Genomic DNA, 16,369 nt, shown 5'->3' with positions numbered 1-16,369 from the left:
TCAAGCCTTAAGACTGCTGAACAGCTAATCAAATGACAACTCGGACTATTTGCATTTTTTTACGCCACTGCTACTCGCTGTTTATTATCTATGTATAATCAATTTACCCCTACCTACATGTACATATTTCCTCAATTACCTTGACTAACCTGTAGCACCGCACATTGACTAAGTACCGGTACCCCTTGTATATAGCCTCGTTTTTGTTATTTTATTGTTGCTTTTTTATATTTTACTTTGTTTTATTTAGTAAATATTTTTCTTAATTCTTATTTTTCTTAAAAATGCATTGTTGTTAAGGGCTTGTAAGTACGCATTTCACGGTAAAGTCGACACCTGTTGTATTCGGCGCATGTGACAAATACAATTTGATTTGATATGCACATCTTACAGAGTGTGGATTTAATATCTTTTTTTCTTGTTTTCACAAAACTCATTATTACTATTGTGCGTGTTACTAGCAAGAATTTGTGTGTGGTGTGTGATTCTTCATTTTACTTTTTTCTTGGTGGCTCACTCTTTGATAGTACTCTACATGCATATCGAGTGTGGCTTTAACAGTACTATTTTGCCTGTGTCTCTGCAGAGAAGGAACTCTACATGTATATACAGAGAGTGGCTTTAACATCATATTTATTTGCCTGTGTCTCCACAGAAAGCCGTGAGACTTACCAGAGAAAGGTGCTGTCCATCTTCAGCGTTGCCTCAGGGATCTGTTTTCTCGGAATGGCATGCATGGCTCTCTATCGCCGCAACAAGTGAGTGAGGGTCACACTGAGTAGCTAAGTATACCTCCAAACAACGAATGGAAAAGTGTATCATCATGGGATATTAGCATAGTATACTACAGGTGCAGCCCTGGTGTAAAAGGATATACTGAGCTTATGTTTATTTAATGGCGAAGAGTGTTAGTCTCCAGCCGTGGCTCATTGATGCTGTACTTAGAAATATGACAAAAGACAGCATTCTTGTTTCAAAGTGTATGTCTAATCGGAATAATGTACTCATCCTCAACAGTAACCATAGGTAAAGGCTAATGCACAGTAATATACTTTTTCTGCAGTTTGTTGATTTTTTTTAAACATGGAATCATGGTTTGTTAACTACTGTTAACACAAGTGCAGTTGGAAACCTAAAAAAGTTTCCAACAAGTGCCTGTTTTTTACAGTCAATTGCCATTGCTCACTATTTGCCACTATTTTGATGCCAAAAACTCCCCTCGTGGGTTTCTCTTCCCGAACAATATGCAAAACAGCATGTTGGTGGTAGGATATTCAGCACTATGATACTGTAAAGCTGCCTTGACATGTTAGTCTTCGCCTATCCAGCAACATGTTACCACAGAGTTTCTGAACCCAGAGGCGCTTGCAAAGCAGACCAGGCCGGGGTTTGAGAAGTGAAAAATTCTTCCTTAGTTGTTTTAATTTTCTCAAAATCTTTTGGCACAACCTAGACTCGAGCCAATGTCTTAAATAACTGACACATTTTCATTTTGGTCAAAAACAACTTTATATCAAAGGAGTGCTTTTGATTTGACGGCACGAGATGGCGTTTCTGCGCATGAGCTTAGCTAGCCAACGGTACCTGTTGTACCTGATGGCATGGCCTACAAGTGTGATCGGGGATGTCTATTGGCGAAGCAGTTTCTGCCCATCTTCATACTCTACTGTCTTTGGTGTTACTGTTAAGTTGCCTAGCAAGAGATTTCCTCTCAGGGTAATCATAAGCTGCATTGCTGGAATTTGCATGAGGCTGCATCGCTTTATAGCCAGTGACGTGAACGGGCAGAAGCGCCCTTCTCAAACGGAACAGTAATCTGCACCACTCAGTCATGTTATCAACAAGGCAGCATAGTGCATAGTACAGTCGTGGCCAAAAGTTTTGAGAATGACACAAATATACATTTTCACAAAGTCTGCTGCCTCAGTGTCTTGTCAGATGTTACTATGGAATACTGAAGTATAATTACAAGCATTTCATAAATGTCAAAGGCTATTATTGACAATTACATGAAGTTGATGCAAGGAGTCAATATTTGCAGTGTTGACCCTTCTTTTTCAAGACCTCTGCAATCCGCCCTGGCATGCTGTCAATTAACTTCTGGGCCACATCCTGACTGATGGCAGCCCATTCTTGCATAATCAATCCTTGGATTTATTCAGCATTTGTGGGGTTTTGTTTGTCCACCCGCATCTTGAGGATTGACCACAAGTTCTCAATGGGATTAAGGTCTGGGGGGTTTCCTGGCCATGGACCCAAAATATCGATGTTTTGTTCCCCGAGCCACTTAGTTATCACTTTTGCCTTGTGGCAAGGTGCTCCATCATGCTGGAAAAGGCATTGTTCGTCACCAAACTGTTCCTGTATGGTTGGGAGAAGTTGCTCTCAGAGGATGTGTTGGTACCATTCTTTATTCATTGCTGTGTTCTTAGGCAAAATTGTGAGTGAGCCCACTCCCTTGGCTGAGAAGCAACCCCACACATGAATGGTCTCAGGATGCTTTACTGTTGGCATGACACAGGACTGATGGTGGCGCTCACCTTGTCTTCTCCGGACAAGCTTTTTTCCGGATGCCCCAAACAATCGGAAAGGGGATTCATCAGAGAAAATGACATTACCCCAGTCCTCAGCAGTCCAATCCCTGTACCTTTTGCAGACTATCAGTCTATCCCTGATGTTTTTCCTGTAGAGAAGTGGCTTCTTTGCTGCCCTTCTTGACACCAAGCCATCCTCCAAAAGACTTCGCCTCACTGTGCGTGCAGATGCACTCACACCTGCCTGCTGCCATTCCTGAACAAGCTCTGTACTGGTGGTGCCCCGGCATCAGCATGACAATGATCCCAAACACACCGCCCGGGCAACAGAGGAGTGGCTTCGTAAGAAGCATTTCAAGGTCCTGGAGTGGCCTAGCCAGTCTCCAGATCTCAACCCCATAGAAAATCTTTGAAGGGAGTTGAAAGTCCGTGTTGCCCAGCAACAGCCCCAAAACATCACTGCTCTAGAGGAGATCTGCATGGAGGAATGGGCCAAAATACCAGCAACAGTGTGTGAAAACCTTGTGAAGACTTACAGAAAACGTTTGACCTCTGTCATTGCCAACAAAGGGTATATAACAAAGTATTGAGATAAACTTTTGTTATTGACCAAATACTTATTTTCCACCATAATTTGCAAATAAATTAATTAAAAATCCTACAATGTGATTTTCTGGATTTTTTTATCTCATTTTGTCTGTCATAGTGGAAGTGTACCTATGATGAAATTTCAGGCCTCTCTCATCTTTTTAAGTGGGAGAACTTGCACAATTGGTGGCTGACTAAATACTTTTTTGCCCCACTGTATATGCAAATTGCCTTCATACAAACTGAGGCAGCAGACTCATTCTCAAAACTTTTGGCCACGACTGTACAGAAACATAAATCCCTTTTCCATAAAATATATTTTTGAATTTTCAAACTAGTTTAATTGGGAAGGCAGGTTAAGCTTTTTTATCAAACGCAATCACTTTGCATTTGAAACACAACATCCTACTCATTGCTTGCCCTGGGCTTTGAATGACGCACCTGGCTCACTCCCGACAGCCTGCCCGGTTCCAAATCCAATCACATTTTCAATGTAATATTTCAAAGTTAAAATTGCATGTATTTAAGTATTTCTTTGTTGTAGTAGGAACAGAAACATTTAAAATGTTTAATGAGACTTTGTTCATATGCAATTTAAGTGTGTATGAAGGTGTCTAGAATACAGTGCCTTGCGAAATTATTCATCCCCCTTGGCATTTTCCTATTTTGTTTTGTTACAACCTGTCATTTAAATTGATTTGTATTTGTATTTCATGTAATGGACATACACAAAATAGTCCAAATTGGTGAAGTGAAATGAAAAAAATTACTTGTTTCAAAAACCTCTATATTCAATAAATGTATTCACTCCCTTTGCTATGAAGCCCCTAAAAAAGATCTGGTGCAACCAATTACCTTCAGAAGTCACATAATTAGTTAGATTGCACATAGGTGGACTTTATTTCAGTGTCACATGATCTGTTACATGATCTCGGTATATATACACCTGTTCTGAAAGGCCCCAGAGTCAGCAACACCACTAAGCAAGCGGCACCATGAAGACCAAAAATATGCTAAACTCTGAACATCCCACGGAGCACCATTAAATCCCTTATTAAAAAATTGAAAGAATATGGCACCACAACAAACCAGCCAAGAGAGGACCGCCAACTAAATCTCATGGACCAGGCAAGGAGGGCATTAATCAGAGAAGCAACAAAAAGACCAAAGATACCCTGAAGGAGCTGCAAAGCTCCACAGCGGAGATTGGAGTATTTGTCTATAGGACCACTTAAATCCGTACACTCCACAGAGCTGGGCTTTATGAAAGAGTGGCCAGAACAAAGCCATTGCTTAAAACCTCTCTGGGATAGCGGGACGCTTGCGTCCCAACAGCCTGGGAAAATGTAGAGCGCCAGATTCAAAAAAATTATATAAAATCAAACTTTATTAAATTACACATATAAGATACCAAATTAAAGCTACACTCGTTGTGAATCCAGCCAACATGTCAGATTTCAAAAAGGCTTTTCGGCGAAAGCATAAGATGCTATTATCTGATGATAGCAAAATGTCAACAAGAGAATGTAGCATATTTCAACCATGCCGGCGCTACTCAAAACGCAGATATAAAATATAAAACATGCATTACCTTTGACGAGATTCTTTTGTTGGCACTCCAATATGTCCCATAAACATCACAAATGGTCCTTTTGTTCGATTAATTTCGTCCATATATATCCAAATTGTCCATTTATTTGACGCCGTTGTACCAGAAAAAAACAGCGTCCAATTTGCGCAAAGTCACGACAAAATATCTAAAAAATTACCTCTAAACTTTGCCAAAACATTTCAAAGTACTTTTGTAATACAATTTAAGGTATTTGTAAACGTTAATAATCGATCAAATTGAAGACGGGTCAATCTGTTTTCAATACAGCAGATCAACAAACTCACGCTACTTTTCAAGTCTTGCGCAACAATCAACTCTACTTTTTGGTGTTTTTCTTCCTCATTGTTCAAATGAATAACTTCAACCTATTTCCATACACTGGCGACATCCAGTGGAAGCAGTAGGAACTGCGAGTATAGTGATTAGAATTCTGGCCTGCCCATAATAACTCATTGAACAGACAGTGACTTAAATAAAAAAAAGTTAGTCCTCAGGGTTTTGACTGCTATATAAGTTCTGTTATACTTACAGATATGATTCAAACAGTTTTAGATACTTCAGAGTGTTTTCTATCCAAATCTACTAATAATATGCATATCTTATATTCTGGGGATGAGTAGAACGAAGTTGAAATTGGGCACGCTATTTTTCCCTAAGTGAAAGATCTGCACCCTATCCTAAAGAAGTTTTAATGAAAAAAATAAGCAAACACGTTTGGTGTTCACCAAATTGCATGTGGGAGACTCCCCAAACATATGGAAGAAGGTAGATCAGATGAGTCAGATGAGACAAACATTTTGCTTTTTGGCCATTATGGAAAACTCTATCTGGCGCAAACCCAATACCTCTCATCACCCCGGGGACTGGGAAACTGGTCAGAATTGAAGGAATGATGGATGGCGCTAAATACTGGGAAATTCTTGAGGGAAACCTGTTTCAGTCTTCCAGAGATTTTAGACTGGGACGGAGGTTCACCTTCCAGCAGGACAATGACCCTAAGCATGCTGCTAAAGCAACACTCGATTGGTTTAAGGGGAAACTTTTAAATGTCTTGGAATGGCCTAGTCAAAGCCCAGACCTCAATCCAATTGAGAATCTGTTGTATGACTTAAAGATTGCTCTACACCAGCGGAACCCATCCAACTTGAAGGAGCTGAATCAGTTTTGCCTCGAAGAATGGGCAAAAATCCCAGTGGCTAGATGTGCCAAGCTTATAGAGACATACCCCAAGAGACTGGCAGCTGTAATTGCTGCAAAAGGTGGCTCTACAAAGTATTGACTTTGAGGGGCTGAATAGTTACGCACGCTCAAGTTTTCAGTTTTTTTGTCTAATTTCTTGTTTGTTTCACAATAAAAAATATTTTCCATCTTCAAAGTGTTAGGCATGTTGTGTAAATCAAATTATACAAACCCCCCAAATATCTATTTTATTCCAACAAAATAAGAAAAATGACAATTGGGGTGAATACTTTCGCAAGCCATTGTAGCTATGTTGTTGTGGTTAGAAGTTGTGTGGTTGTTTTCGGTAGTTGTGTGGTTGTGGCCAGTCGTTGTATGGTGGTCAGAAGTTTGGTGGTTGTGGTCACTATTTGTAGTTGTGTCGTTGTTTTCAGTAGTTTTGTGGTTTTGTTCATCTAGATGTGGTCAGAGGTTGGGTGGTTGTGATCAGCAGTTGCGTGGTCAGTAGTTGTGTGGTTCGAAGATGTCTTTGTGTTCAGTAGTTATGTGGTTGTGGTCAATAAATGTCAGCAATTCCAGGTTGAAATGCAACCAAGGGGCCTCCTGGGTGGCGCAGTGGTCTAGGGCACTGCATCGCAGTGCTAGCTGCGCCACCAGTCTCTGGGTTCGCGCCCAGGCTCTGTCGCAGCCGGCCGCGACCGGGAGGTCCGTGGGGCGACGCACAATTGGCATAGCGTCGTCCGGGTTAGGGAGGGTTTGGCCGGTAGGGATATCCTTGTCTCATCGCGCTCCAGCGACTCCTGTGGCGGGCCGGGCGCAGTGCGCGCTAACCAAGGGGGCCAGGTACACGGTGTTTCCTCCAACACATTGGTGCGGCTGGCTTCCGGGTTGGAGGCGCGCTGTGTTAAGAAGCAGTGCGGCTTGGTTGGGTTGTGCTTCGGAGGACGCATGGCTTTCGACCTTCGTCTCTCCCGAGCCCGTACGGGAGTTGTAGCGATGAGACAAGATAGTAATTACTAGCGATTGGATACCACGAAAATTGGGGAGAAAATGGGATATATATATATATATATATTTTTTTTTAAATGCAACCAAATAGGAAAAATGCCAAGAGGGGTGAATACTTTCGCAACCCACTGTATACCTAGAAAACACAAATGTAGCCATTAATAAATGCATTTCTATATCTTCCATAACCTTCTAAACAATGGTGTAGGAGTATAAAGATGGTGACACAGTGCCTTAGAAATAGTGCACCCTCTTAGTAATTTAGTGTTTATATACATCATCTGTAGTTGCCAACAATCAAATGTCTCTTGCCTCCTTCCATAAAAAAATGACTGATTTCGGGTTGTTTTGTTGCTCAAAGTTACAATCTGAATCTGCCATTATACTATACTGAACAAATGCAACATGCAACAATTTCATACATTTTACTGAGTTACAGTTCATAGAAGGAAATCAGTCAATTGAAATAAATTCATTAGGCCATAATTTATGGATTTTACATGACTAGCAGGGGTGCAGCCATGGGTGGGACTGGGAGGGCATAGGCCCACCCACTGGGGAGCCAGGCCCAACCAATCAGAATAATTTCCCCACCCAAAAATGGTATTATTACAGACAGAAATACTCCTCGGCATGCCCCCCCCTCTCCTCTGACGATCCCGCAGGTGAAGAAGCCGGAATGGGGTGGTCCTGGGCTGTCGTGGTTACACGTGGTCCGCGGTTCTGAGGTTGGTGCACCTGTGTAATGATCATGCTGTTTAATCAGCTTCTTGAACTGCCACACCTGTCAGATGGATGAATTATCTTGGCAAAGGAGATATGCTCACTAACAGGGATATTAACTAATTTGTGAACAAAAGTTGAGAGAAATAAGCTTTTGGTGCGTATGGAAAATATCTGGGATTTTTTATTTCAGGGACCAACACTTTACAAGTTGCGTTTATATTTTTGTTCAGTTTAGTTCGATAATATAATGACGGTGACAAATAAACGCAGTTCTCATATGAATACACTCATACTGCAATTTCACAATATGTACTGTACGTACATGCACAACATAGCCGTCCTTGCTGCAGCACACTTTCAAAAGTCTCTATACGATCTTGCCCTCTATGAAGATGAAGAATGTTGAGTTTTGTTCATGCAATACAATGGCGTGGGAACAACCCACACAGTGTTATCACCATAGAGATACAATATAATACAAATTGTTTATTTCATTCAGTAGTTCTCACTGTGTAAGAAACAGCTCCTTCAGGCCTGGAAATATGATATTCTCCTTTTGTTGCCTTTGCACAATCAAAAGCTTTGCCATTTTCCCTTGGTGTCTTGCTTTTGACAAACACTTCACTTAACACCAGAACTGCTAAAGCAGTCATTTTGTCTATTTAACAAGACTATATAACACACTGTTGGTGTTTGAATCTTAAAATTTCCAACAGAACTGGAGTTATAACTAGTTTTAGCAGGGCATGTCATTTTTTGGAATGGTTTTCCCCTGTTTCCCCTCCTTTTCCCAATAGGGTTGGGTCCAATACTTCTTCCGACAGTTCAAAGTGCAGTGCCCAGCTGATAATCACCCTGATAATTGCCTTGAAACTTAACTTAAACTACACCAAAACTATTTTCACACATAACAACAGATGAAATAAATTAAGTAAAGTATGATGGTGAAAATAGGTGAGTTGATGAGTGAGGGGAAGCGAATGATGCATAATTATGTAATCACCAATTGTGAATTAAGCAGAGGGAGAGCCATTATATTGTTATTGATCCATTCTAATTATAATCTTAAAATGGTATGTATCCTATACAGCAGCAGTCCACCGAATCAAAGATGTCTTATCAGTCTACAGTTTCAGTCTACAAAGGAAGCGAAGAATGACAAGACAACATAACACATTAAAGATAGAATTATGCACTACATCCAAACGAAGGTACACTATATATACAAAAGCATTTGGACACCCCTTCAAAATGAGTGGATTCGGCTATTTCATCCACATCCGTTGCTGACAGGTGTATGAAATCGAGCACACAGCCATGCAATCTCCATAGACAAACATTGTCAGTAGAATGGCCCATACTGAGGAGCTCAGTGACTTTCAACGTGGCACCGTAATAGGATGCCACCTTTCCAAGAAGTCAGTTTGTCAAATACCTCCCCTGCTAGAGCTTCTCCGCTCAACTGTAAGTGCTGTTATTGTGAAGTGGAAACATCTAGGAGTAACAATGGCTCAGCCACGAAGTGGTAAGCCACACAAGCTCACAGAATTGGACCACCGAGTGCTGAAAAATCATATGTCCTCGGTTGCAACTCTCAATACCGAGTTCCAAACTGCCTCTGGAAGCAACATCAGTACAAGAACTGTTCGTCAGGAGCTTCATGAAATGGGTTTCCATGGCCGAGCAGCCGCACACAGGCCTAAGATCACCACGCGCAATGCCAAGTGTCAGCTAGAGTGGTGTAAAGCTTGCTACTATTGGACTCTGGAGTGGAAACGTGTTCTCTGGAGTAATGAATCACGCTTCACCATCTGGCAGTCCGATGGACGAATCTGGGATTGGCAGATGCCAGGAGAACGCTACCTGCCCCAATGCATATTGCCAACTGTAAAGATTGGTGGAGGAGGAATAATGGTCTTGGGCTGTTATTCATGGTTCGGGCTAGGCCCTTTAGTTCCAGTGTAGGGAAATATTAACGCTACAGCATACAATGACATTCTAGACATTCTGTGCTTCCAACTTTGAAGCAACGGTTTGGGGAAGGCTCTTTCCTGTTTCAGCATGACAATATCCCCGTGCACAAAAAGGATGTCCATGCAGAAATGGTTTGTCGAGATCGGTGTGGAAGAACTTGACTGGCCTGCAGAGGCCTGACCTCAACCCCATCGAACACCTCGGGATGAATTGGAACACCGACTGTGAGCCAGGCCTAATCACCCAACATCAGTGCCGGACCTCACTAACACTCTTGTGGCTGAATGGAAGTATGTCCCCGCAACAATGTTCCAACACCTAGTGGAAAGACTTCCCAGAAGCGTGGAGGCTGGTATAGCAGCAAAGGGGGAACCAACTCCATGTTAATGCCCATGATTTCGGAATGAGATGTTTTACGAGCAAGTGCCTACATATTTTTGACCATATAGTGTATGTCAAAGTGTGTCAAGCAAGTGAAAGTTAAGAAATTGTGTCAACTTTAGGACAAAGGGATAACAGCTTAGTGAAATCCAACTGATGCCATTGTATGAAGAGGCACACAATATAAGCATAATTCACTATTTTTGACTGCTGTCATGTCTACATATTCATTATAATGGCATTATTGTTTTTGTGCTGATCTGCACTATTTATGAAGGCCACTTGGCGCTTATAATGATATTTAGGCTACTGATATTTTCCTCATTTGATCGAGTGTCTTTTGACCGTGCATCTCGGTGATTGGGGGGCTCCCGAATGACGCAGTGGTCTAAGGCACCGCATCTCAGTGCTAGAGGTGTCACTACAGACCCTGGTTCGATTCCAGACTGTATCTGGAACTGGCCGTGATTGGGAGTCCCATAGGGCGGCGCACAATTGGCCCAGCGTCATCCGGGTTAGGGTTTGGCCGGGGTAGGCCATCATTGTAAATAATAATTAGTTCTTAACTGACTTGCCTGGTTCAAAAAAAAGAAAAAAAGATTGGGGATTAAAAATTAAAATTAAAATTATAAATAAGCTGTTACCATGTTCCAATGCACATCCTTTAATTTCCATAGTTTTAACAAAGGCACTCCGCAAATAAAATTGATTGAACTTGAATTTAGGCGGGGGGTTTTTTGGTTAGATTTTTTTTACATTTAGCTTCCAGTAACATAAACTAATGAAGATGCTATTTTGTTATTTGAAGTAAAATAAAAATTGTATTCTAATGTTACCCAAGGCCTTCATAAGGCCTTCATAAGCACAACCACATTATTATTTTGAGATAGCAAACATTAAATATATGAATTACACTGGTATAGTGTTTCAGTCAGAATGACTGCTCATTCGCTTGAAGGGGGGTCCATCGAGGCCCAGTGGTTCTAGTGTTAATACACTGAAAGACTTGTGATAAGATCGGACCCATAGAAGGTATCTTATAATGTATAATATCATCATATTGGTGTAAAGTGAAGTTCCCCCTAGACCACAGATGTCAAAGGGCCGAGTACAGGAAGTAAAGACCCTGATCCAGAAAAACAGAGATGTCAAAGGGCCGAGTGTCTGCGGGTTTTCACTCCTCCCTTGTCCTTGATTGATGAATTAAGGTCAATAATTAGTATGGAACTTTCCATACCTGGTGGTCTCGGGCTTAATTTAAAGGTGAAAATAGACCTACGGAATGAGTTTGACACCCCTTGCCTAGACGCTGATCTTGGGGCAGTTTTGCATTTTCCCCACTAATGGTTAGGAATGGGGAGGGGAAGCTGATCCTAGATCTGTACCTAGGGGAAACCTCAGCACAGAGCAAGTTATTATCAGCCAATTTAAATTCATTGAAATATTTCCATATTGGAAGACAAAACATTATAAGTCTTATAATATATGCATGCTCATAACAAGTTGAATGCATTATAACTTTTGTTAGATACCCAATGTTATAACATTTTCTTCTGAGCATACAAACTCCATCATAAGTGGATGAGGGTGATGCCTACTCCACGAGCAGTACAAATACAGTGGATCAGTGTACAAGATCCAGGTACACAAAGCTCTGACCCAGAGCAACGTACTTTACAGTATGATCTGAGGATCATGAAATCTGAAGGTGGGGCTTTGTATTAAACTCAGTATGGCTTCTCTTGCCCTCTGCAGGACACACAGGGAAAAGCTCCGGGCACACTTCTTGGAGAGCCGGAACCTGAGGGTGTGCAGTATCAACGCCTCTGGGTTCATGTCTAAATCGAGCCCAAGGCCTCAGTGTGGCTGGCAGCTTCAAAAGGTGAGATAAGGAACCAGCATTTTATTCAATTATTAATGGGACTTGAGATAATTGAATATCTCTTGAGATAATTGAATATCTCTTGAGATAATTGAATATGTTGTATTATTTATTGGAACACTACTCCTCTTACACCGTTAAAGCTATAAATGTAATTCATAAAACACGCAGACCGGTCAGGACCAGGGTACTTGTATAAAACTTTTAGATAACATTTATACTTTTTGTCCTTCTTTAAAAACCTCATCCACTAATGGGATTAAAAGTGGAGAAATTAAATAATTCTGAAGGTCCCATTGTGACATCATGACTTCCAACATTCTATTCACTGTAAACAATGTCTGACATTACTTTTGACACAAATCAGCTACTTTGACCGCTTTCCCAGCAATTTAGCCCAAAACGTAGAGCAGAGTTTCCCAACTGGCGGCACGCGGGCCGAACTTTTGGCCCATGGGTGGTTTTATTTGGCCCACCAAATAATTTTTTGGTGTGCTTTTTCATTGTTGGACATAAAAGACTGTAAAAATACCAGGAAATTCGCTCCAAGTGATTTTAATTTATTAAATTTGTTCCCAAGTATTCCCATGCATAATAGGGAGACAAAATCGAGTTGATGATCCCTGATAGAGGTTATGACATCTTGAATTACTTCTCTGTTTTTCAAATCTAAATCAGAATAGAAATATCTCCAACCAATCAAACAACCTAGCTGTTTTAGTAACCACATCAATAAAATATTCTGTCATCTTTTACAAACAACTGACATTTTTAATACTTTCCCAACAAGTTCGGCAAAACTAGGAAATCTTAGTCTACTTCACTGCTTTTCAAATCTAAAACCAGAACACTCCTTCCACTACCACAAAAAATAGTATGAAAGAGCTAAAGCAAGTCCCACAATTTTTCTAAATGGAGAATTACCATCTAGTTTCTTATATGGTATGCTACTTTGATGTTTACATATACAGTATACAGTGGGGAGAACAAGTATTTGATACACTGCCGATTTTGCAGGTTTTCCTACTTACAAAGCATGTAGAGGTCTGTAATTTTTATCATAGGTACACTTCAACTGTGAGAGACGGAATCTAAAACAAAAATCCAGAAAATCACATTGTGTGATTTTTAAATAATTAATTTGCATTTTATTGCATGACATAAGTATTTGATACATCAGAAAAGCAGAACTTAATATTTGGTACAGAAACCTTTGTTTGCAATTACAGAGCTCATACGTTTCCTGTAGTTCTTGACCATGTTTGCACACACTGCAGCAGGGATTTTGGCCCACTCCTCCATACAGACCTTCTCCAGATCCTTCAGGTTTCGGGGCTGTCGCTGGGCAATACGGACTTTCAGCTCCCTCCAAAGATTTTCTATTGGGTTCAGGTCTGGAGACTGGCTAGGCCACTCCAGGACCTTGAGATGCTTCTTACGGAGCCACTCCTTAGTTGCCCTGGCTGTGTGTTTCGGGTCGTTGTCATGCTGGAAGACCCAGCCACGACCCATCTTCAATGCTCTTACTGAGGGAAGGAGGTTGTTGGCCAAGATCTCGCGATACATGGCCCCATCCATCCTCCCCTCAATACGATGCAGTCGTCCTGTCCCCTTTGCAGAAAAGCATCCCCAAAGAATGATGTTTCCACCTCCATGCTTCACGGTTGGGATGGGTTCTTGGGGTTGTACTCATCATCCTTCTTCCTCCAAACACGGCGAGTGGAGTTTAGACCAAAAAGCTCTATTTTTGTCTCATCAGACCACACGACCTTCTCCTATTCCTCCTCTGGATCATCCAGATGGTCATTGGCAAACTTCAGACGGGCCTGGACATGCGCTGGCTTGAGCAGGGGGACCTTGCATGCGCTGCAGGATTTTAATCCATGATGGCGTAGTGTGTTACTAATGGTTTTCTTTGAGACTGTGGTCCCAGCTCTCTTCAGGTCATTGACCAGGTCCTGCCGTGTAGTTCTGGGCTGATCCCTCACCTTCCTCATGATCATTGATGCCCCACGAGGTGAGATCTTGCATGGAGCCCCAGACCGAGGGTGATTGACCGTCATCTTGAACTTCTTCCATTTTCTAATAATTGCACCAACAGTTGTTGCCTTCTCACCAAGCTGCTTGCCTATTGTCCTGTAGCCCATCCCAGCCTTGTAGAGGTCTACAATTTAACCCTGATGTCCTTACACAGCTCTCTGGTCTTGGCCATTGTGGAGAGGTTGGAGTCTGCTTGATTGAGTGTGTGGACAGGTGTCTTTTAAACAGGTAACGAGTTCAAACAAGTGCAGTTAATACAGGTAATGAGTGGAGAACAGGAGGGCTTCTTAAAGAAAAACTAACAGGTCTGTGAGAGCCGGAATTCTTACTGGTTGGTAGATGATCAAATACTTATGTCATGCAATAAAATGGAAATTAATTACTTAAAAATCATACAATGTGATTTTCTGGATTTTTGTTTTAGATTCCGTCTCTCACAGTTGAAGTGTACCTATGATAAAAATTACAGACCTCTACATGCTTTGTAAGTAGGAAAACCTGCAAAATCGGCAGTGTATCAAATACTTGTTCTCCCCACTGTATGTATGTTTTGTTAAAATGTCAAATGGATGCTGTGCCATGGACTGGTCTGGCGGTAGTGCTGCTGACCTAGTATATCAAATTGCATCGTGTCGCCGAGGCAGGGATTTGATCCCCGCTCCCACACATTTCTGTGCTATATTTCTCTCTTATATCTTCCCATCTCACCTACTACCACCATATATATGTCAATAAAAACAACAACTAGATGGTAATTTTACTTGAAGTAAAATTGTGGGATGTGCTTTACCTGTTTAAAATAATTTTTGTGGTAGTTGAAAAAGTTTTACTTTATCTTTAAGAGTCGATCAAAATCAATATCTGTATATTTTAGCTAGAGATAGCAGTTTTTTTGTCTGGGCTACATCTCAATCCACCACATACACCTATGTCACCTTCCGCATCTGCGGGGGGAAAGTGGCAGAGCTACAGCGACCAGGACACATCTCGAAAATCTGTCTTCTCACAAAAACATCTGTAGTGTCCGAACAGTTTGGGCTACAAACTAATATGTGACCTGTTTTAAGAAACTAGGCGTGTGTTGCACGTCACTACTTCACAGGAGAGGCACTTTTGTTTTATTTTTTCATTTTTTAGAAATGCCTTCTGGAACATGTGAACTTTAATGTGCCGTAATTACAAACGTGTATGCCATCTGTAAATACGAATAAAATAGTTCAATAACGAGCATAGTAGGTTGAGCCATGGAAAAATACAGGAACCTTCCCACTAGCCATGATTGGCTGAGATAATGGATGGGGTGGACATGCCAAGAGATGAGTTCCATGACGAGAGATGAGTTCGGATTGGTCTGCCATGTAGCATGCTTATGTCGATAACATTAACTGCTAAGTACGTGCTGATAATCCTGTCTACCGCAGCTTTTTCTTTAAGATATCATGAAGAACTGAAAAAGTTTTGCTACTGTTCGAATTCCGAGTTGGATGACCATTCAACCCGTTTCTTCCCAGTCTGAGTTTTTTCACTGTACCGTTTACACCTTCTGTGCATGTGACAAATAAACATACATTTTATTTGATATAATGTGTGTTTACTGGAGACGATAATGTGAAGAATTAGGATAAAGGCCAAGGACCAGATAATGTTTATTTTTTACTACTACTTACTTTGCTACTACTTTCACCACTTTTAGTCTTGAAATATTTGCTTGATAACTACACTGTGAATCCTTAAAGAGATGGGTGGGGCTAAGGCTTAAGAGGGTGTGACCGATGCTAAATGTGTAAGAATCGACACTGGAGGCGAGAAGCAGGTACAGGGAGTGAACATTTAATTAAACACGGGCATGAAACAGAACAGGAACAGCATCTGGACATGGGAAAAATAACGACATCAATGCTGACACCCTGAACAAAGTGAGGAGCAGACAGATATAGAGGGGGTAATCAACAAAGTAATGGAGTCCAGGTGAGTCCAATATTGTGCAGCTGCGCGTAATGATGGAAACCGGTGTGCGTAATGCTAGGCAGCCTGGCGCCTTCGAGCTCCAGCGAGGGCGAGAGGGAGCAGGCGTGACAGAATAAGTGTAGACAAAGAAGAACCTTCCAGTAAGTGTACCAAAACATTCACGGTTGCAAGTTTATCAACTTTCAAAGCAGAATTACTTTCTCATTGTTCCTGAACTGCATTGTATGATATATAATTTTCCAGCTCGGAGTCTCTACATTAATCTAATGATAAAAAAAACTATTTCAAATTTTGTTACATGGGACCGAATCTAGGTGGTGGGTCACATATGACCCCACTATGGAAAAGGGAGACTCACAATGATGTTCTCCATTTTGCTCCATGACTCCCTCATGACTCCCTGGGACTCGTCTGAAGTCTGTACCGCTGATGTGCCAATATCTGTCCATTTGGGCTACACACTCATATGACCCCACT

The 16,369-nt window shown here is 41.4% G+C and overlaps 1 protein-coding gene across 1 annotated transcript in view; it reads left to right on the top strand.

Annotated features, from left to right (window-relative positions):
- The window catches only part of LOC139542004 (pro-neuregulin-3, membrane-bound isoform-like), a 371,276-nt gene that overhangs the window by 293,963 nt on the left and 60,944 nt on the right, over positions 1-16,369 (top strand). Inside the window, exons 5-6 of the mRNA XM_071346985.1 lie at positions 656-758; positions 11,758-11,884. Of these exons, the coding sequence (XP_071203086.1) occupies positions 656-758; positions 11,758-11,884 (230 nt within the window). The remainder of the gene's footprint in view (positions 1-655; positions 759-11,757; positions 11,885-16,369) is intronic.

The sequence above is a fragment of the Salvelinus alpinus genome, chromosome 17 (assembly GCF_045679555.1).
Source record: "Salvelinus alpinus chromosome 17, SLU_Salpinus.1, whole genome shotgun sequence".
NCBI lineage: Eukaryota > Metazoa > Chordata > Actinopteri > Salmoniformes > Salmonidae > Salvelinus > Salvelinus alpinus.
Note: the sequence above shows the minus strand (reverse complement) of the source record. Positions and strands in the feature narration are given on the sequence as shown.